The 25,171-nt window shown below is 40.5% G+C and overlaps 2 protein-coding genes across 2 annotated transcripts in view; both read right to left on the bottom strand.

Moving 5' to 3' along the window:
- The window catches only part of draxina (dorsal inhibitory axon guidance protein a), a gene marked incomplete at its 3' end in the record, with an annotated part of 30,289 nt that extends 25,268 nt beyond the window's left edge, over nt 1-5,021 (bottom strand). The window contains exon 1 of the mRNA XM_083939482.1: nt 4,887-5,021. The remainder of the gene's footprint in view (nt 1-4,886) is intronic.
- A 5,404-nt stretch (nt 5,022-10,425) lies between these two features.
- On the bottom strand, nt 10,426-25,103 carry pank4 (pantothenate kinase 4 (inactive); the record flags this gene model as incomplete). The annotated part of the gene is made up of 19 exons (XM_083939199.1): nt 10,426-11,911; nt 12,156-12,224; nt 12,928-13,028; nt 13,210-13,314; nt 13,595-13,644; nt 13,778-13,833; nt 14,655-14,806; nt 15,044-15,131; nt 15,387-15,499; nt 15,869-16,024; nt 18,466-18,566; nt 19,628-19,709; nt 19,885-20,066; nt 20,987-21,140; nt 21,276-21,368; nt 22,438-22,621; nt 23,122-23,330; nt 24,692-24,774; nt 24,980-25,103. 19 exons carry the CDS (start codon nt 25,101-25,103, stop codon nt 11,668-11,670), a joined length of 2,346 nt encoding a protein of 781 aa, XP_083795325.1. The 3' UTR covers nt 10,426-11,667.
- Between the last annotated feature and the right edge of the window lie 68 nt (nt 25,104-25,171).

Here is a 25,171-nt window from a genome sequence, read left to right as displayed (position 1 = left end):
GATGTCAAGGGGAATTTACAGAAGTAATCAAGTAAAAGCAACAAACAAATCAAGGTTTTTGGAAGTTCTTGGACAACTTGATATCTTACTTTGACCTCAGTGAAGATTTTTTTCAATCTTTATCTTTTATTGACGTCTGAGCTCAACAACATATGGAGATAAAGTATAAACTTCAATATGAAATATAATGCAATCTTAAAAATCAATTGTACATTGTTACAGAAGTCAGAGCAGGGGAGCTAAAATTGGGTTATCATGGTTTACATTTTGCTGTGAACACAATATATATGTAGCCTGAAGCACAGTGTATGAAGACAGCAACCTGGGAGACAGAGTGGGATGAGTGTAAATTGAAAGAAATTGGCACTATTGGCCCGCGCTCCAGTCTGTGATCCACCGCTCTGTCCCTTAAGCAAGGCGGCCATGATACACATTATAAAAATACACTTAACAGTAGGGGATCAGGTCTGTGGAAGGTGAGAGAGGAAAGGCAGCGAGGCGACCCTGGTATTAAACGGCTGTATGTGTGCTTCACCTGCTGTGACACCGAAACTCCAGGAGCCATCTGCTCCTGTTGTTTTATCTCTCATAGCAACGAGCAGGGTCATAAGGATTCAGCAAACAAAGGTTCCAGACACAGGCTGTTGAGGCAGAGCTGTCAGGCCACATTCAAGACTTTCTTCTTTTGCTGGCACCCATTACAAAATTTTGGGAAATACACTCTTCTCTTAGGGCGTACTCACACTGTCCTTCTGGCTTGGGCCAAAAACGTTTTTTCAGCTAAAGCCTAGTACCTTTAAGCAGTGTGAGTGCACCCGTTCCGCGCATAACTGCGGCCAGCGGGCCGTCCACAGCCCGCTTGAAAGAGGTGGGCTTTAGCAGAGCCGTTTGCACATGTACGAGCACGAGCGTGCGCATGTGTACGAGCAAGAGCACGAGCCCTACGGCGGTAGCGTTATGTCCGCCTGTTCGGACATGTAAATAGAAGGACGGACCATGCGCGGACATTTAACAACAACAACAATGGCGATGAAAGGTTCACGTTGGTGTGGTGCAGAGGTGGAGTGTTTACTGCAGATTTGGTCGGATGAAAATATTCAAAAACAGTCGACAAGACGCACAAAAACTCCGAGGTCTGTGGAAAGATTTGTAAACAAAGCCACACACACGCGATCAATGCGTGTGACGTGTTACGGCGTGATGTCGTATGGACAGCAAGAAGCATTGGCCGGCCCTGGCAGTGTGAGTACAAACGGGGCTGGGGCGCGGGGGGAGAGGGAGGGGGGACAAGTACCCTAAAGTCCGGGTCGTGGTACAGAAGGACAGTGTGAGTACGCCCTTATAGAGAGTTAGATGTTAAGATATGAAGCCGGTTAGCTATGTATAAATAAACAGGTGTGAAACAGCTAGCAAAATCCACCTGTAAAGCTTAGTCAAAATGTTTTATCTTTTTTTTTTTATCTTTAGAAAAGGGTATAAATGAGGATTCCAGTTATGTGCCAGACTGTATCCTCCTTTACACATGCACTGCAAACCTGAAATGATCTAGACATTATCTGGCGGAGCTGCATCTGCCCACACAAATGTCTGAATCAGTTGCCGGTAACACGGAAGGACTTTACCCTGCCAGCTGCTTACTACAACGTCTGAGTAATGTCAGGTTGAGCCCATGTGAGAATAGGAGCTCATTTCCAGAGAATTCACAGCAAGTGAGTTGGGCGTGTTGATGACGTCTCTATGATGCATCTACCGCGAAACCGTAAGAAAACAAACGTGAGGGTGAAGAAGAAGGGTGATTAACACAAAGATAGCAACGAAAATGTCTAAATGGAGAGATGATGAGGTTCTGGAACTTCTGTCGGTAAGGACCGATGCAAGAAACTTTTTCTTGTTTAAGGCTCCTCCCTGCTGAACACTCTTCTCAGGTGCTCCCCTCGCCTTAACCAAACAGTATTTTCAGTAAGTGAAAACACATCTGACACCAACTATCTCCTGCTGTGTGCTGCGCAAGAAACTTCGGACAATGTCCGCTCCTGATTCTGCATACAAAGCCAGGAGGTTACCGCTCCCAGTTAAGAAATAGTCCAGCATGCAGCAGGTCACTGTTGGGTGGAACAAGCTAAATATCTCCTTTCAGCTTTGTGGTTCCCTGAGCTGCAGCTTAAGTATCAGTTTGCAGACGTGACAGATAATGAGAAGAAAAATGAAGCATTCAACATAACAGACACAAAGAAAAATAAAGCTGTTACCTGTTTTGACAAATACAATCCAGCTTGGCTACAAACAGAGCCATTTCTCTCTGTCTTAAAGTAATAATGCTGAACATTTGATGCATACATATTTTACTTTTATACCTCTTTTCTCAGTTAAAATATGTCTTGTTTGTGCCACCAAATTATCATAAATATCAGCTGAATAACAAGCACCTAAATTATAGCTCCAGTTAATGCCTGTGCATTATCAACACCACTGCCAATCTGCAGTTTACACCATAAAACTGAATTTCCTCAAGGGGCAGTACAACTACTTCAGCAGTATAAAAGTGCTTTGTCTCTTAAAATCTTCTGCAAACAATATCAGTGGCACTCACACACATACATCGACTGGGAGGGGTTTTTTGCAGCTTTTTACGTGTGGCTTGGATGGCAAAGGCCCCTGGAAGCAACACAGGGTGAAAGAAAAAAACAAGAGCCATAAGGAAGGTCCATCTGTCATCAAATGAGCCGAACCCGTAAGAGAGCACAGAGACACCAAATGATTCAGTGGTAATTTTGTCGCAGGTACAACAGATGTGGGGTGAGACCAGAACATTGTCACTGATGAATGGTAACATCAACGACATCCTGCTACGTGGCCCCTTACCTCCTGTTTGAGTGCACTGAGGCCTACACACACACACACACACACACACACACACACACACACACGCGCGCGCGCACACACACCAAGAGACAATCAATGGATGCACACAAACCCACACACACACACACACACACACACACACACACACACACACAGCGGGGAAGCCTCCTCCAGACACCCACATAGAGACATGTTCCAAAAATGCTGTGAGACACAAACAGCACCAGAAGCACAGCAAGAGGCATCCCACAGAGAGGAGAAAGAATGACAGAAACAAAAGGGAGGAGGAGGAGGAGGAGGAGGAGGAGGAGGAGGAGGAGGAGGAGGAAGGGGGGAGAAACTGAGAGGAAATTAGAAAATAAGATGTAACGCAGAGTGAGAGAGAAGAAGGAGAGAAATGAAAGCACGAGAGAGAGAGAGAGAGAGAGAGAGAGAGACTTTTCCTGTCTTAATTAGAACAAAGTGATATGGGCATCTTTCATTTCATGGCTGAAACTAAAAAAATTGGAAATCTTTGTTTTCCTAAACTAACAGCAACACTTGTTCTTTGCTAACCCGTAAAGTCTGGACACCCAGGTCTGTGTCTGGACGCTCCGCATGGGAACAGTTTGACCAGTCAGCGGGGGGAAACACTCCTGTTTGGAGATGATAAAGTGAAGCATGTAAATGCATTATATGAACCCAAAGTTCTCTCCGCGAGGTGGAAGCAAGCAGCGTTGTCTGCCTGCCAATGTTGAAAGAGTCTAGATCAAACAGATGCAGCCACGCTTGGCAGTGACGTTCAAGGCCAGTTTCACACCGCGGTGGAGGAGACTGGATGGATGTTTAGCAATGTAGCCTTTTGGCTCAAACTCAGGATGAAAGAAATGGAAGAGGTCTGCTTGTGTAACTGACTGGAAGCACTAAATGAACACTTTTACACTGGATATTACAAATCTTCAGATGATTTTAGAGTAAACATCAAATTATGTTCTCAGGTTATCTTTTCTTTTTCATATAATACTCTTATTAGTGAATTTGAGCTGTTTTGGCCCAAGTCCGCTCACTATGGGGTCCTTCCACAAGCCTTATCACACTAATGCTTCCCTGCTGGTTGACTTGCTATTAATTAAAATTAACTTGTTCAAGTGAGTCCACAAATATTGCTCCTTTGCAGCCCTGCTTCACTTTAAATTGCACGGTGTCACACTGAGACCCCTTACTTTAATCCCCCCCCCCTTCCTTTCCCTCTCTCTCTCTCGCTCTCTCTCTCTCTCTCTCTCGCTCTCTCTCTCTCTCGCTCTCTCTCTCTCTCTCTCTCTCTCGCTCTCTCTCTCTCTCTCTCTCGCACGCACACACATACATACACACACACACGCACGCACGCACACACACACCACCACCACACACTGTCTTTGGTGTGCAGTGAGCAACAACGAGCTTTCAAGAAGAGATAATGGCTGCAATCATTTCGGATTCTCCTCACCATTCATCCAGTAAAAATCCTCGGTGATGTTGATGTGACTGTAAAGCATGACAGCAGCAGGAAACGCAGCCATCACAAAAAGTTCAACTGATAATCGGGTTAACTCTGTTTTTTTCCTCTTTATCAAAAAGCAAATCTTAATTTTTATGTTTCACTCTCTCTCTCTCTCAGTCGTCTGTGTTGATCGATACTCTCTCTGTACGTCAAACAGGCTTTTTAATCAAGTTATCTGAATAACTTTTATGCCATAATTAAGATGCGACACGATGCGTTTTTACGCACGCATGGAAATCCTGGCAACTGATGGCACAGTATAATATTGTGATAAACCTCTAATATTAATTAGGATTCTAGTCAATTGTAGGACTGACAACTATAGATAATATATTGTATTAGTAACACAAAACAAGATACTTACATGACCATAAAGTCACTGCAAACTCATTTGAGCACCACAGCCATTAAATCCGCGATACTCGAGGATTTTACGTTCCGCAAATCCCTAATATCAAACACACACTTGGAATAAGGAAACCCGTGTATAAAGATAACTCCTTACCCGCGTTTGTTTGTTGTTGTTGTTTGTTTTCCTCTATTGTTGTTTATGGCGTGAATAGCAGCTCAGTCATATGGCTGCAGGCTGACAGCGGACAGGACCGACACACAGCAGCAGCACCTCTGTACTCCGCTCTCCGTGTACCCCGGAATGTGCGGAGTATCCGGACCGTCTCCTGCTTCTTATGAGGAGGAGAGTCACCACCTGCCCCGAGTTCTCGCTCCCGAGCGCGCGTCCGCGTCAGAGGGCTGACTGGTTGTCTTTCGGCGAGGCTTGTCCCAGCAAGAGAGACCAGTACGGAGGGTTGGTTTTAGTGTTGTATTGGTGTATTACTGCATGGTAGTAGGGAAAAAACAAGTAGGGAAAAAACAAGATAAAAGGGTTTGTTTTTTTTTTTGTTTTTTTTCATAAGTGATCCATCATCATTTTTCACAGCCTGTCAAACCTTAAAACCTGTCACATCCGATATCCACACTGTCTGAATGTCCCCAAAAAAATTTAAATAAAAAAATAAAAACACATTGAGGTGAGGAGAAATGTTGTCATTTTTATTGGTCAGAGTAATGTATCATGTTCATGTTGTTTTTGGTTTTGTTTAGTTAGTTAGCAAAAACAAACATAAATTATGCTTCTTCTTGATTAAACATAAACAAACATATTAAAAAGAGGAAGGCTTTAATTTAAGTTACTCTGGGATATTTTATGGATTGTATGTCTGTATATAAGTTAGGCATGGGCTTCAGGCTGTTCCTTTTTTGGTTATTGATTGTGCAGATTATATTGTGTGAAATGTATCAATAAGATAATGTTTTTGTCTATTGCATATTCACACAAATTGTTATGTTTTTTTTAATAATGTATAGCCAAATAAATCTTGTCAAGAGGTCAGGTGGGGTTGTTTTATTCAGGAAACTATGATTTTAACAAAAGTCTTTTTCATCTCATTACAGATAATAGTTCAAACAAACAGACAGATATAAAGGGTCTTAATTAATGGTGATTCTATAATTTTTAAACAGTGCCAGTGGTTTATTTGATGTCTCTATCTTAAAAAAAAACAACTTTTTTTTAATCCAAGTTGAAAACAATTGTGACCAGTTGTGACAACCGACCCCATCATAGTGACTTTGATGGTTAATAACTTGCTGTTAAAATAAGTTAGGAGAATTCGACCCATTTCAACTCAAGACCTGAAGCTTTACTCTTATATAGAATGACTATTGTAATAAGTGTTAATGACAATTATGCAAGAGTTAAAAGTGTGACAACAGCCACGTTCTCCCCTACAGGTAGACCTCCTAAGACAACAAAGTGTATGTTTGTAAGTGTAAGTAGGAATGGTATAAATGTAAATACTGGGTCAGTAAGTCATGATGTCCATAAAGATACCAGTTTGTGTGGAGGACCTCCAAACCAGAGTCTTAAAGACCACCACTCTCAGAAAATTAAATTAAATTCAATTTTATTTTAAGTGCCAAATCATAACAAACGTTATCTCAAGACATTTTACATATAGAGAAAGTAAAGACCACACTCTGTGACTAACTTATGATTTAGGGACTCAACAATTTCCCCATGAGCAGCAACAAGTCGCACAATCTTTAATAAAAATAGTAATAATTATTATAGTTATTAAAAAGTCTGGACCAGAACCATAAATAAGGTCACTGACTTACTGGGATGTTTCATATTGTTTTTATTCACTTTCTGTGGATTTTGTTTACCAACATGAAGGTCTAAATGCTGTTTCAAAATACCCCCCCCCCCCCCCCCCCGACAAATTCACAATATAAATGAGAGCCTTCAGTAGTTTGACCCTGAATCCAACACCTTTGGATAAAATGCGATGCCAGACCTCATCACTCACACTTGGACCTCACTGATGCTGTTGTGGCTGAACGGGAGCAGATCCCTGCAGCCAGGTACCAACATCTGGTGGAAAGCCTCCGCAGATTAGTGGAGGCTGTTATAGCAGGAGGTCAATGCCCACAGTCTTGACAAGAGATGTTCCACAATAACATGTGGGTGTCCAGTTACTCTTGGCCATGTGGTGTCAGACCTCAACTAAGAGGATTTCTTTGCTAAACTTTACTTCAATTTTGTTCTGTTGAAGAGAAAAATAAATGTGACCTTGGGCCCCCAGTTCCTGAAACATCTTAAAAGTAACTCCCGATTTAAGGGTAACTCATAAAAATGGGCGTGTCAGTCCAAATTTTATGACCCTTGGCACAACATTTTTGGTCAAAGCGTATTTCACAAAGCATTTAAGCATTAAAAGAAACGTCTAAGTCTGTGGAAAAAAAGGAAGTAGTCAAGAGGACTCCTCAGTCACTATAAGAGTAAAGCACAAACAATGCTAAAATGGCTGCTGCTGGCAATTCGTCTCGTAATCGCATCAACATTTTAGAAACCTTTTCCAGGCATATATTTTCCCCTGCTCTTTCTCTGTCTTTTGCAATCATCAAGACTCTGAATTTTCCTTTAATGATGTCTTATTTTCATGCACGAGTTGGACATAAAGTAAAGTGTAAATACAATAAAAAAGAAACAGCTCTAACACCTTCAGTAACATTCAGTAGTGTGTTTGGTCCAGTGGAAGCTCTCTGCAGTGAAACCTTGTAGCTGCATTTTTCATGGCCTGTTCTGTCTTGATCTTACAAAGTCGGCTGACTGCAGAGCTCCAGAGAGGCTCTTTCTAACCCGACTCTACGAGCCCGTTGTGTGTCGACGGAATTAACAATGTTCTATTTGGAGAATGATTGTGTAGAAGACACTTGAGGGAATTGCTTGACATTTAGATTTTTAATCTCTTATTCTGTTTTGTGTGTCCGCCGGTGTAAAGAACAAAAACAAATGCCTGTTAGCATTATTGAACCAAAAGAAACAAGCTTTATACTCATTTGGTTTGACTACAAACAATGCTGACAAGCCACTTAGTGAAGTGTGAGTGCAAGGCAGCGGGACTGAGTCTGCTGAAGGAAGATAACACACTAAATGCCTTTAGAAATGTGAATTGAGTGCTCAAACGTGTTATGTATGAGTTAATTCATGCTCTGTGCATGGAACATGCATTCAAATCTGTTAAATACATATGATATGTTTCTTTACTTACCTATGTATTTATATTATATTCAAACTTCTAGGGAGGTTAGTTTGCATGCTGATGCTACGGTAAATATTCCTGTACTTAAAAACGCAATAAAACACTTTTTTTGGCTTCTATTTTAATTTCCACATATTGCTGCATGCTGTGGGCAAATTTGAGCAAGATATCAACAGCTCGTGTGATTTGAATGGGACCCCTGTGGCTCCTGTAAGACTGAAAAAGCTTTTCTCCCTCTCTCAGAGATCACAATGGGAATCGGTGTCAGAGGCTCACAAGCTGGAATCAAAACAAACTTACTCTCACAGGTTTGGATTCTGCAGCACTGCAGGTAACTCCAGGTATTCTCTCCTGGAAATAAAGATGGGTGTAGTTTGTTGCAATAGATCAGTCATTTCTATCCAGGGATTTTGTGGAAACATTGTGGGGTAGCTAAAATTTAAAAATAAAATAAAATAAATTCTGTCTTGGTAAAAAAAAAAAAATCCACATAAGTTTGAGAGGAAAATAAATACTTGAGGCTACTTCTTGATTAAATTACCAGCTACAATGGGTTCAACCGGAATCACACCTGCTGAGACTGAGAGTGCATGAAAAATATTGAAAGCTATCAAAGAAACAGAAATAGTCAGTTAAAAGTAAAGAGAGAGTGACAAGGCCAAAAACTCCAGGATGTATCTTTACACTTTCAATCGTTTACAGGCTATATGTTCATGTTAAAGGTGCCATATCATGCTCATTTTCCGATTCATGCTTGTATTTTGAGTTTCTACTAGAACATGTTTACATGCTTTTTAATCACAGTGCCCTGGATATGTATTACTGGCCCCGCCCTAAACCATAGGAAAAATGTTCACTGAGTCAACAAATAAAGTGAGTAGACTAATTTTCTGATTAACTTCTATATAATCTGACTTCTTTTTGCCAACAGTGGAGTCGCCTCCTACTGGACATTAGAGAGCATGCAAGTTTAAGGCACTTCAGCTTTTACAGTCAATGTTTTTAGCGCCTGTTTCTTTAAGCTCTCTTCCAAAAAAGCCCAGTCTGCTCTGATTGGTCAGCATTTCTGGGTCTTCAGCATCTCCGCACTGTCATTGCAGCCGGGGAATGACTGTAAATGGCGCTCTAGCGGCATGTTCTACCTATATAGTATAGTTGTTACATCACAACCGTACAGAAGTCCGGACTGCTCGTCAAAAGGCAGTCTCTGAATATAGGCTCTGTGTGTTTCATGGAAATGTCACTTTTTACAATACGTGACCTTTAAATAACATCAGGTGTGTCAGATTTTTTTAAAAAAGGTTGGGAACTACTGCAAAAAATACTACCTAAATAGCCAGAACAATGTGTTCTATTGAAGCCATTTGACTTTGATACCTTACACTATTTGCATGTCCCATTAGTCAGCTCCACCCTTCTGACACAAGTAGAGTAAATCCCTTGCAAATAATAATTGTAAGGAAAATGTTACTACAAATTACCCAGAAGACACAAGATTAACTTACTTTATTAACAGCATCTGAAAAAGACATGACACACAAAGTACCTTGTTGTATGTTTTTTTGTAGCTACCTATCAAATTGATGTTTTTGTTACTCAGAATGCACAAAAGGTTCAGCTACAGTGTGTCGAGTTTAAAGCTCGAGAGAAAAAGAACGTATTTTGAAATCATTGTTTACTGCAACTACATTAATGAGTGTTATGCAAACAGTTACAGTCAATGCTGCACTGTGTTTCTCAGGGCCTGTTGGTATCCAAGTGTAATGAGACTCGCCCTGTAACTGGAAAGTTATAGAGTGAAAATTTATGCAATAAATGGTTTGTCCCCACTGCAGCTGCAGAGATTAGTCTATTGAATCTGTAACTTTATGCCTGGTCACGTGCTCTGTGCATTCAAAGGGAAGTATGTGTGCAGAGTGTTGGTGTGGTTGTGAACTAAATACTGAGTTCTGGTTCACCTGCAAAATTACTACAAACAGCCCATCGTTTGTGACGGTTTTGCGTCTCTTTGGGGGTCCTTTGACTCAAAATATGCACTGATGCTGGAAGGAAACATTCCTATCCATATGGGATATTATACAGTAAGAAACAAACAAACACAACTAAAACCAGAGCAGAGCTTACATAAGTTATAGATGTCACTAAACCCACAAGGGTGTCTTGCAGAAGTGGTGTGTGCTGGCAGTCATTGTGATGAGCAAGAGGAAAGCAGGAGGACCCCCTGCCAGGCCTCCTCATGCATTATCAGCCCACAGCTCCGCAGCAGGTATCAGCCACCACATACCAGGGTGTTGAGGTTTTATACTGCCAGGGGCAGGTTGGGTTTTTTTTTTTTAATATGGGACAACTTTCAACTCCGTGGACGCGCACACATACGCACACACGCACACACAATGAAATAAAGGCTTTCACCATTTAATTGAAATCGATTGTCGGGAGAACAATACATAAAATTGTGCTTGGTGTGCTTAACTGAAGTGATGCACATGAATTATATATGTATGTATATATATCACATATATGTACATATGATAAGTATTATATTGCAATATGAGTATGCATATTAAGCAACTTTGGGAAACATTTTCAATGCGAGGCTTTTAAAAATCACACATGCCTTCAATTAAGATGTTAACGATGAAGTCACCAATAGTCACAGTCACACAGTGTTTTTTACAACGGGGTGCTGCAATATTATTGCCTTCAAACAATTGCATTTTTCATTTAAGGATGTATTACAGCTTGTACTTGTACATGCTAGTTAATTGCAGCGAGCTCTGTGACAATATGTGATGCTTTGATCAGACAATTAAAATAGTTAACCTGAAATATGCAGTGTTAATTTTGACACCAAGCACCTTGGTAAAGATCTGAGAAATCATTTAGAGAAAAAAAAACAACCTACGTCACAGTAGAATACTGCCACCTTGTGGAGAAATACGTTCAAATCTCTTTGTGACAAAGTGCCGCTTCTCCCACTGATCAATCATTTTACCTGATGCTTCATAACAGCTGCACAAGTGACAGTGACAATGATTCATTTCTTAAAGTCAACTCCGTCATAAAAAAACAGGAGATTTTAAAACAGCGTTAAAAGTAATCTGAGTGAATGATGCTTTTATCACATTGGCCTCAAGGCACATTAAATACACTTTATGTATGTTATGTTACAGCTGAGAGCTGTGATTACTCCTGCGGCGCTCTCTCTCTAACACACACCAGCCAAAGAATCGCATTTGCCCATATGGGTTCACAGCGTTGGCAGCGGGTTGATGTCTGATAAGAAAAATTATGTTTCTTATTGATTTTTTTTACAAGCAGAAGATCTCATCTGTAATAACAGTCTGTTAAAAGTTTACCGAACACAGCCAGTGATGTCTTCACATGAAAACAAACTCCTGATGCTGAATGAGATCAATAGGCAGAAATGATGGTGGCAAACTAAGTGATTGGACAGGATATTGGACAACCTGCAAGAAAGCAATAGTGTTTATGAAACCAGCGCTAAAATCAACAACGTTTTAAAAATGAAATGTTAAACATCCCTGCCAATGATCACCTTTAAACCTCGCCAGTCATTCACTTAGTGGCAGTATACGACCATCAATACATTCAGAGCTAATCCATCATGGTTGCTCGACTTCGGCGTTCTGTCCTGCTCAATGGCGAGCTCTGCCGCGCTCACAAGGGTGTCAGAGATGCAGAGTGGTGGCCGGTAGCCGGTACTTCGTACTTGAAGACCACGCTGAACAGCTTTCCTCCCAGTCGGTCGGCCAGCCACGAGTTCTTGATGACAGCCATCTTGAGGCTCTCGCAGCTCAGCATGGCATAGTAGTTGGTGTGAATGGCTCGGCCCATTCCTTCGATGATCACCAGGTCGGTTTTACGCTCCCGCACCACCATCGCCAGCACTTTGTCCAGGCGACTAGGGAATCGCACAGAATACAACGTGTTTAACATTTTTTTGCTGCACTAAATGACCATGCTACACATCATCTAATGAACTTGTCACTGCATGTCAGATTTCTGGCTTTTTAATGTGGAAATGTGCTGGTAAAACCCAACCCTCCCATTAGGGTGTGATAAATGGAACCTACCAAAGATGGAAAGTGTAATTCTAGTTAATGAATAGAACCACCACCAAAAATGTAAATGGGCAAATAACCAACCTAAGATCCAGGCAAGGGGAACTGGAACCACTCTGGACCAACGTCAGCCTGTCCTCCCTCAGACCAGCCCTACACAACAAACACACCACAGGTCACCAAAGATCTTCTTCCACTATTTAAAGTTTAATCTATATTGATTCTGTGTGATAATAGGTTATTAGCTGTGGTCTGTATTTTGTATTTTTTAAACTTGTCCTAGGGCTGAACAATTATGGCCAAAATGATAATCACGATCATTTTTATCCATATTAAAATCACAATTATTCATCGATTTTAAAATATTTTTATTGCAGAGCACTGCTTCTATGTTGTACTTCATTCCTGTTAATTAACAAATCTTTGCATCAAAATAAGATTCTTTGCCTGAATTCAGTGCACCTCCTAGAAGTAAAATGTAATTAAAATTGTACCAAAAGGGTCAAGCTCTTCACCTTCTGCTCCAGACATCTGATTTTCATTAAGCTCGTCTGCTCTCTGTTTTATATTACTTTCCTACTATTACTATTACTTTCTGCAGTAGAAATGTCGGATCAGCTCTGACGCCTTCCGATTCCACATCCCACACCCACATGGACAATTCAGTCTCCCTCTTCCAGCCCCTGTGGGCTAAATTACTTTTTAAATTGTGTAAGCTACTGTAGGGAAGTATTAGTAGAACAAAACATTAAGCTTCTGAAATAATCAATTAAGCTGCTGTTCCTGGTGCATAAATGTGCGAACAGATTAATAATTGATTCATTGTGCAGCCCTAACTTGTCCCGTCTGTACTCACTGAATCACTGGATCCATAGCAGCGATGCTTTCGGTCAATATCTGTAGTTCACCGTTCGTTACGTCATTTAAAGCCGGGCCAGAGTTGCTGGCCAACACAACCTGAGGTTGGACGGATAGACATGACATGACATTCATTTAGCGGACATTTTCATCCAAAGTGGCTCACAGTAAGTGCATTCAGTCATAAAGATACCACACAAAAACCACAAGGACAAAAGAGTTGGATTAGCATTTTCTGTAATATATTATTTTTGATATTGTGTTGTTGAGGGTTCCTTACCTCTGTTCCTCGAGAGAGAAGCTCTCTGACAAAAGGCATCACCCCTAGAATGATGTCTACTCCACTATTATCTACGAAAAACAAGGCACACTTATGAGGAGGACCCTGCAAGAGAAAATCAGGATGGATTGTATTGAAACACTACTCATCAAGAAACAACAAAACAGAAACAAATATCACAAGCACAGTGATAAAAAGCTGTTATCTGTGTTATTCTCTTTGTGCTTAACATGGTTGACTGACAGTGTCCAAGTTATGTGTTTGTTTTTCTGCCCAACAGTGTGTGGTACTGCTTCATGTTTTTAATAAAAGCCCTAGCCTCCCACAAACAATGCTACAATGAATAACTTGACTTTGAAATGAGAAAGCAGAGAAAGAGTCTGACCTTTAGTCTCTCAAACCACTGGTCATAGGAATCAATAAGCCATGGCCGCTCTGAGGAGGAAAAAATAAATTAAAAAAATTAGCCTGAGGCCCTACCTGTGTGCAGAAGAGCTTCATAAGAATTTCCTCTTGAGATCAAATGGTTCAACAACAAAATAAAAGATAAAGAGAAATATTTGGATACCTTCCAACTGTCGTTTAGCCTGCTCAAACCCAAACTCTGGATCAGATTCAAGGACGCTAGATGATATCAAAACAAAAATATGCAAAAGAAAAACAAGTGTTTGGATCACAGTGTCAAAAAAACACCAAACTTTCCAAACATTGAGACTTGAAACTAGAATAAAGTTTCAAAAAAACGGTGCTGTCTGCTCTCTAATCAACCCTTATTAATTAATTTAACTTAAAGAGATGAGCAGTTCTGGTGAAGAATAGCAGGCCATAGCTGACCTTTTGGCAGTCAAAAGACTAGATTACGTTGGTTCCCTGTAAACAGTAGAGCTACAACGATTTTTCATGCATAAATGGCAGAAAATGCTGCTTTCCTCTGTTTTATTCCATGTTACACTGCACATATTTGGGTTTTGGACTGAAAAAACAAGACATTTAAAGACATCAACTGCAATGGGATAGACATTATTCACTATTTTATGACATTTTATAGAGCAAACATCTAAAAAAGTAATTGTCACATTAATCAATAAAAAAATCATTAGTTGTAGCCCCAGTGAACAGACTTAAAGCTCGAAAAGGCAACAGAAACTTAAAACTTCATTGAGATGCATTATATTCTTTGTTGGGATAAATAACGCCCTGAGGTACTTTATATTCTGTTTACTTTCAACTGTTTGCAGTCTGGCTAACCCATGGTGGCTAACTTATCAAAACAACACTGCTAAACACACGACCACAGCAGGGAAAGACTCCTGTTCAAATCTGTAGACACAAGAACTACAAGATATGCAATCGGAGCCTCTCCTACTATCCAAACTCACAGGCAGAACAGGGCAACAAATCAACCAGGCTGCTCACAGGATATAAAATCCATTAACTCCACTCACTCTGACACAGCCTTGGCTCCCCAGTCGAAGACATTCCCAGCCAGGACGCCGCTGACCAGGGCGAACTGTCTCTCCTCCCAGCTCAACTCCTCCATGGACTTAACTGCCTTCTGGTAGTACTTGAGAGCCATGTCATTCTCCCTCTGTTTAATCTACAAGAGATATGATGTAGCTAGTTCGAATGAAGGGTAATCAGAAGCATTCAGCATTCAGAGATGTGAGAAAATGTAATTCTGAAAGACTAATGTATTGCCTAAATTCATGAGACTACATGAAAACATTGAATGGTAAGAAGTTGAAAAATCAGATCAGTGAGGGCCAAAGCAGCTGTGTAGCACAAAAAAAAGACACAAACGAAAACAACAAAGGTTGATAGATTTCACTCAGACCTTCGAGTAGGGATCAGGAAAGTTGAACTCGTTTAAACAGTGTTCCCTCGTGTCTAATAGACTTCTGACAGTGAGGGATCCATAAGCACTAGGTGAGAAGAGAAGCACTATACATTAGCCAGAAAGAAAAACAAACACACAACGGCGCTGGGGCGCTTGATGCAGAGATCTTTTCACCGGTAATGTTCATGGTTTTGCAGATTTCCTTTTTTCATTGACACGGGCAATTACAGAAGGTATGAAGACATGAAACTAGTGCAGACTTTGAAGGACAGACTACTAAAAAAGCTAATTCTGTGTTGAACTGATAGGTCTTGAATGCAAAAAGAAAAACCGTCCTTACAAAGGCTGGTTGCGGAGGGTCTGAAGCTTGTGTCTGTATTTCTGACGGAACTTCTCGGCTCGCTCGGCTGCCTCCTGCATGTCAGGCTGGCTCGCTACAGCTCTCTTAACCACCTGCTCAGAAGGAACAAGAACCATGTTTATGCTCAGCATAAGCACAAAGTGGAGGTAAAAAAAACCAGTTCATCTCTTGAAAAACTGACTTGTAAACTCCAGATGTACTGTCGATGTCTGGTCTTATTTTGTATTAATAATGTCCGGATAACTGGATAAACATAGATGATGCACCTACGGTTGTCATGACACCAAATTTGTAAACTGCGATACAATACTTGAGAAAAAAGAAAGATACTTGATACCTCGTTCAATTTCACAGCAAAAACAAATAAATCCTCAAATACGATTATAATTTTTTCTTATACCAAAACATTTTTAAAAATGTTTAAGTGAAAATCTAATTGTAGATCTGCATCACCATCCTACCCCATCTAGGGCCTCTTCGAAGCAGGAGAGCCAATATTCACGGGCCACAGCGTCCTCTGTGAGGTCCATGGTGTCGGGGATGTAAGATGAAGCATCCTGCAGCAGAGGCAGATTCACCAGCTTCCTCTCCAAACGGTCCATCTCCAACATGTCAAACTAGACACAACAAAGAGACGGAAACTAAGACTGCTTCTATCAGCTCCTCAAACATCAAAGCCTAGTCTATTGATCACTCTTGTATTCCATGAAATATTCACCCTTTTCCTTTATTAACAACAAAACAGCAGAGAGGAAGGTGCAGTTAGGCAACAGAAGGACAGAAGCTTCTAGAAAGAGTAACTCCTAAAATCCTGTGGAAGCCAGCAGGTTATTAATAAACAGACACAATCAATAGTCCATAGTCACTTTTTTGTTTTACAGCCTGAAACTATAATACATTTAAAAAATACATTTTTTCAAAGTGATTTACACATTTTGCCTTATAACATCAAGTGATTTTTTTTCAGAAATTTCTGAAAATTAATAAAAAATGAAAGACTAGAATAGCAGGGATGGAAAAGTGATGAGTCCCCAGATGTAATACTTTTCTTTAATTACAGCCATCAGTCTGTTTGGATTTGTCTCTAATAGCTTTGTGCTCCTAGATTGGGAAATATTTCCCCATTCTTCCTGCAGAACTGTTGGAGTTCAGTCAAATTCTGTGGTGAGCAGCGATGGACTTTACTCTTCAAGTCCATCAACAGATGTTCTGTAGTATCCCGGTCAGGTCTCTGACTGGGCGACTCTAGGACATTCACCTTCCTGTCCTTTAGCCATTGTGTTGTTTTTATGGAGGTGTGTGTGTGTGTTTTGGGTCATATTCATGCTGGAAGGTGAACCACCTGCCCATTTTAAAGTGTCTAACAGAGGGCTGCAGGTTTTCCTCAAGAATGCGGGTGGACTTGACAGCATCCATGTTCGCTTCAGTCCTGACCAACTGCCCAGTCCCTGCTGAAGAGAAACAAGCCCACAACATAACGCTGCCACCACCAGGCTTCACTGTAGGGATGGGGTGTTTTGGGTGGTGTTCTATGTTTGGTTTCTGCTAAACATAGTGCTTAGAGTTCAGCCCAAAAAGTTTTTTTTATGAGACTCAGTGTGACAGTTATTTCAGAAGAGGCTTCTTTCTCTTTCTCTCCATCCTGCCAAACATGTAGAACTTGTGAATTTGTTGTCACATGCACAGATCGACCAACCTCTGCCATTAAGACTTGTAACTCCTTCAAGGTCACCATGGGCCTCTTGGTAGCTTCCCTGATCAATCTTTTCATGGCTCGGTCTCCAGTTTGGAGGTGCGGCCGATGTAGGCAAGGTCTGGGTGGATCCATATGCCTCCACTTCTGCACAATAAAAGCCTTTGAAATTTTTAAATTTAAATTTTTTAGATCCTTCTCCTAACTTGTTTCTATCCACAACTTTATTCCGAAGCTCTTTTGAAAGCATCGTTCCAACCATGGTGAATTATTTTTGTTACCATGAACTACTAGGAGAGGAATCCTCAAGAACAGCTGATTTTATTCTGAAGTAAAAAACACCACAGTTGATGTCAGGTGGAGGCCAATTAACTTGGTGGAAGCTGATTGGTTTTACCTGAGAATGTTTATAATAGTTATTGTAAAGGGACTCATCACTTTTCCAACACTGCTATTCTACTTTTTCATTTTTTATCACGCTGGAAAAATGTACATTTTATGCATTATCATTTCAACAAAAAAAGTGACCATTTCAAAAGGGTATCATGACTTTCTATAGGCCCTGTACATCACTAGAAGGTTTCCCGAGAGCTGAAAGCCACCAAAAAGCCAATATTTCATTTGAAGTCCTTCATCACAAATTGCCAGTTTGCACTAATGAAAACTACAAAATTAGAAAAAAGAGGGGAGAGTGGATTCTAGGGCAGCTAATGTTAACAGCTAACAGCTCATGGTGCTCTACAGAGAGTAGAAAGTGTCACACAGGAATCAAAAAGCAAAGCAGCTGCCAAAAACATCAAACCGTGTCATTTTCAATCCTCACAGCACATGATTTGCTCAAAAAAATGATTTAGTAACGGACCGAACAGTGGCAAGATCGACAGCAAAATCAAAGCTAAAAAAACAATAACCCGCTCTCAGGTCTCTCTCGTCCTCAGACAAGTGAACAAAGTGAATGCCTGACACCTCTAAATTCTTATGTCGAGTGTCTGCAGCTAGAGAACAAGGCACTGTGAGCAGAAGCTCGCATGTCATCAAATCAGAGCACACAAGGAGCAGACGGAGGTACTCACGGGAAACTGAAGGAGAGGGTTAGGTAGACAAGAGAGGTGTGTGTGGAGGAAATGGAAAGAAAGATTATCAAAGATTAATGAACGTCTTTGTATGTTTAAGGATTCAGTGAGGACAGTGAGGAAGACTTTTACAAAAGATGATCAAAGAAAAATGTGAAATAAAGCTTTAAAAATATCTGAAATTTGATAGAAGGTGGGTGAAATAGGAACAAGTGAACCTGCAGCTGAGGGAAAGTAGGTCATGACACAAGTGTTCGTATTTGATCGCTCTTTGCTTCCTCTGCAGACTCACCGTTCCACTACGCGCACGTTGCATGGGATTCATTTCTGGAGAAACGCTCATCAGGCCTGAGCTTCCTGCATAATTCTCACCCCAACTGTACTGGTTTGGATCTGGAGGGGTACAAGATGCAATTAGATATTTATGGTATACATTTGAGTCATAGTGCATTTTATTATAACAGTATATAAGGTTAGTGTTTTGAAATTGAAATTTGAATATTACCCATTTTTTAATACATTTTGTCTGTTTCTTATTTTCATACAAACTTAAATTAAATTCAGACATCAGTAAAAACAATCTCAGAACCCATCAGCTATCTGTCTGGCGACTTAGCTGATGGGGGCAACAGCCAATATTTTGGGGGTTCTGATGTAATCAATGGATATCAGAACAAAGACAACCTCTTCCATGCAGCAGCCATTGTTTACAGTCTGATTAGGAACTCAAGACGCAAGAAAGGAAGTTGGTGTTGAGCGATCATCGTCAGACAGCAGCGGACAGATTCTGTTATTGCATTTCGGCCAGGGTCTGATAGTAACTTTTTGCACTGCCTGCCACTTAAAAAAACATGTGTTAGAAGAAGGAACAGCATTAAGATCGTTCAGATTTAAAAAATTGTCATTAAATTATCAATATACACAAAAAACTTTGTAATTCGCAGTGAAGAGTACAACTACATTTGAGTTTCCCGGTTTATGAGAGGCACCTGACTGCACCATGAAGTCCACATCTGAACCCACAGGCTTTACCGTTGATGTGGACATGATGTTTGGAAAAATACAGTTGCAAGCTATTGGTAAACTAACAATATATTTTACTTCTTATTTTATTTTCACTTTAGCTGCAGGCTACTGCCGCTATGTGTGCTGTTTAATTAAAGCAAAAGGTTCCTCCACAAAGTATTAAATCTGGGGACTCATCACTTTTCCAACCCTGCTATTCTAGTTTTTCAATTTTCAGAAATTTTGAAAACTATTCACTTGAATGTTGTAAATCAAAATGTGTAAATCACGCTGGAAATATATATATTTTTATGTATTATCATTTCAGGCTGTAAAACAAAAAAAGTGACTATTTCAAAAGGGTATCATGACTTTCTATAGGCACTGTACAATAAGCCTGTTGACGCCAAATTGAGGACAACAATGTGTATTTGAGCATTATTCCTTACTGTCCTCCTCTGCTCCTTTTAGAAATGCCCCAATGGCTCCGAGATAGCCTTCATGTCTTAGGAACAACGCTTGAACTTCACCCTACAAAAAAAAGAAGAATGACATAAGAATCAGGGTTGTAGGTGAAACACTGTCAAGTCCAACTGATAACAAACCAAGTTCAGGACTAAACTGAGAAATACAAGTTGTATCAAGAAAAGAGATACAATTAGGTACTCTCTGAGACATGTTGTAACAGCAGCGGAAGAGGCCTTGCCTTGGTGAAGAAGTTGATGCTGTATGTGATGGTGTGCATAGTGACAGGGTGTCCTCTAATGAAGAAGCCTCCAAAGTACACTCGAGACAGGTTGTGGAGTTTGGCATACAAGCAGGCCAGCTGCCCGATGTCGTTACTGATCATATGGAGTAAACTCTTGGCCATGTCTTCCTTAGAGAACTCTACAGTTCAGAGCAGAGTTAAATAAACATACAGACCAAATATTCACATCACAAAACTGAAAGGCTGCTTCAGTATTAACATATAGAAGCTTCCTAACTTCCTTCTGTTCAAAGGCAGCACAATGGTATGATATGAGCGCTGGAACAACAATTAACGATCAATATAACAATCATGTTCGATATTTTCAAACTCAAACTGCAGCAGATGGGCAGTAACAAGTTTGCTTTTTTGCTTCGATGAGTCTTCATAAAGTGTTGAATTTCTGTGGAGTGCTGCCATCCAGTTACAAACACAACACACAGAGAGAGCAACGCTGTATCAGAAGTGGGTGAGAGGTCATGACTGCAATAAAACTGGGAAATATTAAGCCTGCCTATCCAAGATGACATCACAAAGGCAACATAAATATGTGCTGGACTTTGTGACATCCTTTTAACTTTACTTAAACTCTTTTATTTTTATTTTAGTGTCAGGTTTGTAGCCTGCAGGGGCTCAGTCAGTGTGGACTGACAGAGGTTACAATGACTTCTAATAGTGAAGTCACAGGACTGAAATTTAAGGATTTTGTCAAGTATTTTGAAATTGGGGTAACTACAGTACAATTGCAATATTCATTGCATATGGCAATGGCAATTGTATTTGTATGGCACATTTCATTAAACAAAAAAATCCAAGTGCTTTTTTGGTTTGTGGTTGGAGTTTCAATAGAAATGTTGATATTATCTTCACCATGAAAACTGCGTCACCCTTGAAAATGAGGAAGTTACAAAGGTACGGCTTGGTACTGCTTAAACGTATTTCTATCACAATCAATTTAACTACACTACATAAAGTATACAGTCTTTTATAACACTAACTTGACAAATACATATATAACACTAATTGGAAGCCACATAAAATCAATGTTCCCATGTGTCACCTTTGTCAGCAGTAGCAGACTTTCCAAAACTGCTTGCAATAAGATCTCCAGTCAAGCCCAAAGACCCGTAAGATCCTCCGTAGATATCTTTGACGAGCATATCCACACTTGTGTGCTGCCCTTTGGAGGCCAACTGGAGCAGCTCGTCAAATCTCTACAGGAGAGAGAAAGAGTAAAGTTCACCAGTCTTAAGGGAACAAAATACAGCACTGAGAAGTCGATCTTTTCTGGTTGACTTTAAAGTAACAGCTATTACAGTGTGACAGGAAAACTGAGTTATTTAGGATACCTTTGTTTTGGTGAGCAAAGCTCCAAGGCCCCAGAACGTCCCACCGCCAATTGAGCTTCCTCCTATTCGCTCAAATTTGTCCTCAGATTCAACCTGTTGCAGAGTGAGAGAATGGGACGTTGCCTTTTGTGTATATCAAGTATAGTGAGAGCAGAAGTCCCTACATATAGTAGATAAAGACATAACTCAGTCAAATCTAGACCATTTAATCCCACAAACGCGTTAAAACAAACGTTAAAAAAAAGTGCATGCAGGCTGAAATTTGCCACAGTCCACTAATTTATTAATTCCAGTGAAACACTGCAGCGCTGTGGCGTCCATCTCAGCAGGGAATAGAGAAATGTCGTGCTGGAGTCGTGCTAAAAATAAAGCAGTCTGATGTGTGTAGAGGTCTGTGTGTTTTTACTGTAGCAGACAGTTTTCAGGCAATTTAAAGAAGATAACAACGGTTTATGAAGATACAAACACGCGTAATGCCATTGTGCACAGGGATCTGGCTCTCCGGCTCCTTTTCGGTTCATGCTGCTGCCGACACAAATCAAGATTTTCAGTTTAATGTCACAGAGGAGGAAAAAACGATAAAAGTATTAACATTTATCAAAATAGTTGGCAATTAAATTAATAGTTGACGATTAATTGATTAATTTTTGCAGCTCTAATTGTCTAAAATCTATGCTGATAGAAATATATGTGTGATGGGCAGTTGATGTCACTTTGGTATCAGAAGCTACTCTCCGTAAAGTGATCGGTAACTTTTGGCTTTGTTAGTTATTTAAAGTCTTTGTTGAAACAACCTCTAATTTCTAGAGAAGAAAAAAAGTTATAAAAACGTACATACAATTTTTAAGGAAAGCACACCTGTACACTTTTATCTCAAACCGTCAGTCTGTTAAATGTCAGACGATAAAGAAAACTGCTCAAGGTGACATCTTCAAATCTTGTCTTGTTTTGTCAGAAAATATTCAGTTCACTTTGATGTTAAACAGTAAAAAGACAGCAAATCATCACACTGAAGAAGCTGGAACCAGAGAGTGATTGGCGCCTCATTATCAAAATAACTACTGATAAACGTTCTTGTCACTGGACCAATAAATGAACCGACTACTCATGTCAGCTGTACTCAACTAACAACATAACTCTGATTCTGTTTCTTGGTTATTACCTTGACTATGGACACCCCAGAGCCGATGTTTACGAGCAGGTAAGGGAAGATGTCGGGTTGAGTCGTCTGAAAGCGAAACTCTGAGTCGGCGTGCTTGGCGTACACGAAAGCCTCATGGGGTATGTTCCTCAGCACAAAGTTACAGCCCTTGATGAGGCAGGTCATCTCGTCCTCTTTGTCCACTCTGCCACAACGCAGCACACAGAGTCCATTAGCTTGAATCATTCTCAGTCAAATTAGAAATATAGCCAGAGACATTTTGAATTGTTTTGTCCCCCATCTGGTAAATAATTAACTATAACGTCAATCTCCTGCGTTTTGATAATATTGAAGGAAAAAAAAAAAACACACACGGACAAAATAAATAATTACATGAAGCCGATTTCACAGAGCGACATTGGAAAACTGGAAAAACAATAGCAAGTCAACCATCATGTGAATGCTCTGCTGCTGATGTTTGACAAGCGAAAACAGTGGCTGCCACTGTTTACGAGCCAGTAAATGTTAGACGTTCATCTTGTGACTCACAGGAAGAGGACAGGAAATTGCTTTGTGTGGGAATCAGTTACAGCAAGAGCAGAGGACCATTGTTAAATCCAGTTTTAATCAAATGGAATATGTCAGTGATGGAAAAACAGCAACAACACTTTCTCCCGTTAATTCACAGCTGCTTTGTATACTCACTTGAGTCCGAGTTTCCTCTCTATGAGGTCTTTGAACTTGTGCGCCCCCCCGCCTGTGGCTTTGATAACTTTGGTGTCTGTGTTGACCAGGTGGTCTTTGATGAAGTCCAAGCATGTTTCGATGTAAGCGTTTTCAAACTTGATGAAGTGCAGGCGTGCAGTGACCTCTTCCTGCACGGATATTTCATAGAGATTGTCACTGGTAGCCTCCTGGAGGACACAGATAAGGCGGCAACACAGAGGAGAAAAGGGTAAAAAAAAAAACGTCATTACATCACTGCTATTGACATTGCCTCTGCTGCAGTGGAACATAGGGTCATGTAGCTGTTTAGTTGGCATATGTTAAATCAGGAGTCTTCAACGTTCTTTAGGCCAAGGACCCTTTAGCTGAAGGAGAGATGACGCAAAGACCCCTACTACAAATGGGCGGACGGTGGCTCAGTGGTTAGAGCAGTCGCCCCATGTAAAGAGGCTGAAGGTCCTCGGGCAGCGGCCGCGGGTTAGACTCCAATCTGCGGCCTTTTGCTGCATGTCTCCCCCCTCTCTCTCACCCCTTTTCCAGTCTGTTCTAAATAATAAAGGCTTGGAAAACTGCCAGAAAAAATCTTAAAAAAACATCCTATGTTAATGTTAAACTTACATTATGAAGGCACATTGAATCCTTCAGCTCAATCAGCATCAGCTGTATCTGTACATGGCTTCCTTGCCTATAAGTCAGTAAGCCTATCTTCAAGGTTGTGTAAATGTATTTATTTATTTTTTACAAATGTATCTCTGCTAATAATACATTGCATTCATGTTTGGACATTGGAAAGATTATTGAACGATTTGGCGGACCCCCCGCAGTAACTCTGAGGACCCACTGGGGGTCCTGGAACACCTGTTGAAGATCTCTTTGTTAGGTTACCTGTTTGCAGAGGTAAAGTTATATTCAGGGTTCCTACACCTTTTCCTAAGTCAAATTAGGCACTTGTCAAGCAGTTCAAAGTGCATTTTTATGCTTTTCCAGCACCTGTGGTAAACTACATACTGTATTTGTATACAGTACAATACTCACTGTTCAGTATACTTATTATTGCACTTGTTCATCACATTAAATTGGATGTTATTGTCCTATAAACAACTAACACGATGTTTAGAGACAGCTTTCTACAGAAGGACGACAAATTAAAGGAAAACTATCTCCACAGAAAATAATCACCAACTATTTTTTATAATATGTTAATCGTCACAAGCCATTTTTTTATACAAAAATATCAGAAAATGCTGTTTTCGGTCTCAAATATGGAGCTCTTTTTTTTCACTGTGTATATCATATACGCTATTACCATATACACATAACATTTCAAGCACTTTAAAAAAAAAAAAGAAAAGCACTTTTAAAATCTTGAAACACCAGTCTATAATGCAAGTGTTTTGGGATTCCCAGCACCTGTACGAACTCAATATATCTTGACACAAAGAAATGCACGCTACCATGCAGTTAGGGATTTTGTGGGACATGGGAAAACGTGGGAACACACCCAGGACACACCACAGCTTTCACATTAACTGATTTAAAACGTGTTTACCTTTGTGGAGTGGTCGAAAGATCGCACTTTGGCCACCTTGTGTTGCACAGTTGAGTAGTAGGCAAGCTTTGTGAGAGACCCGCCTGAATAATGCCCGATAACAAACACGTTAGACAGATTAAAACAAGTGACAAACAGGCTCAAAACTAAAGCACGGTAACGTTATCTATTCAAGTGTTGTCATAGTTATCAGGCTGCTGCGGCAGCTGGTCTATACACACGGAGATTAGCTTTGTTTTGCTCAAAAGTAACAGAATAAATAAAGAAAACGTGTATATTCACTGGTACCTATGTCTATCGCGAACCGCTTCGCGTTTTCCAAGTTGCGGAATATTTCGTCTGGAGGGAGAGTAATGCTTTTATCCATGGTGTGAGTACTGGTGCTGCTGTCCAGCCGAACACATTCCGCCATGGTGGGCAACGGTCTGGCGGTACGTGCTTTCCGTACGTAACCTACGTGCGTGACGTGACGTCGTCCAA

The sequence above is a fragment of the Echiichthys vipera genome (assembly GCF_963691815.1).
Source record: "Echiichthys vipera genome assembly, chromosome: X".
Classification (NCBI taxonomy): Eukaryota; Metazoa; Chordata; class Actinopteri; order Perciformes; family Trachinidae; genus Echiichthys; species Echiichthys vipera.
This window is presented reverse-complemented; position numbering and strand designations above follow the sequence as displayed.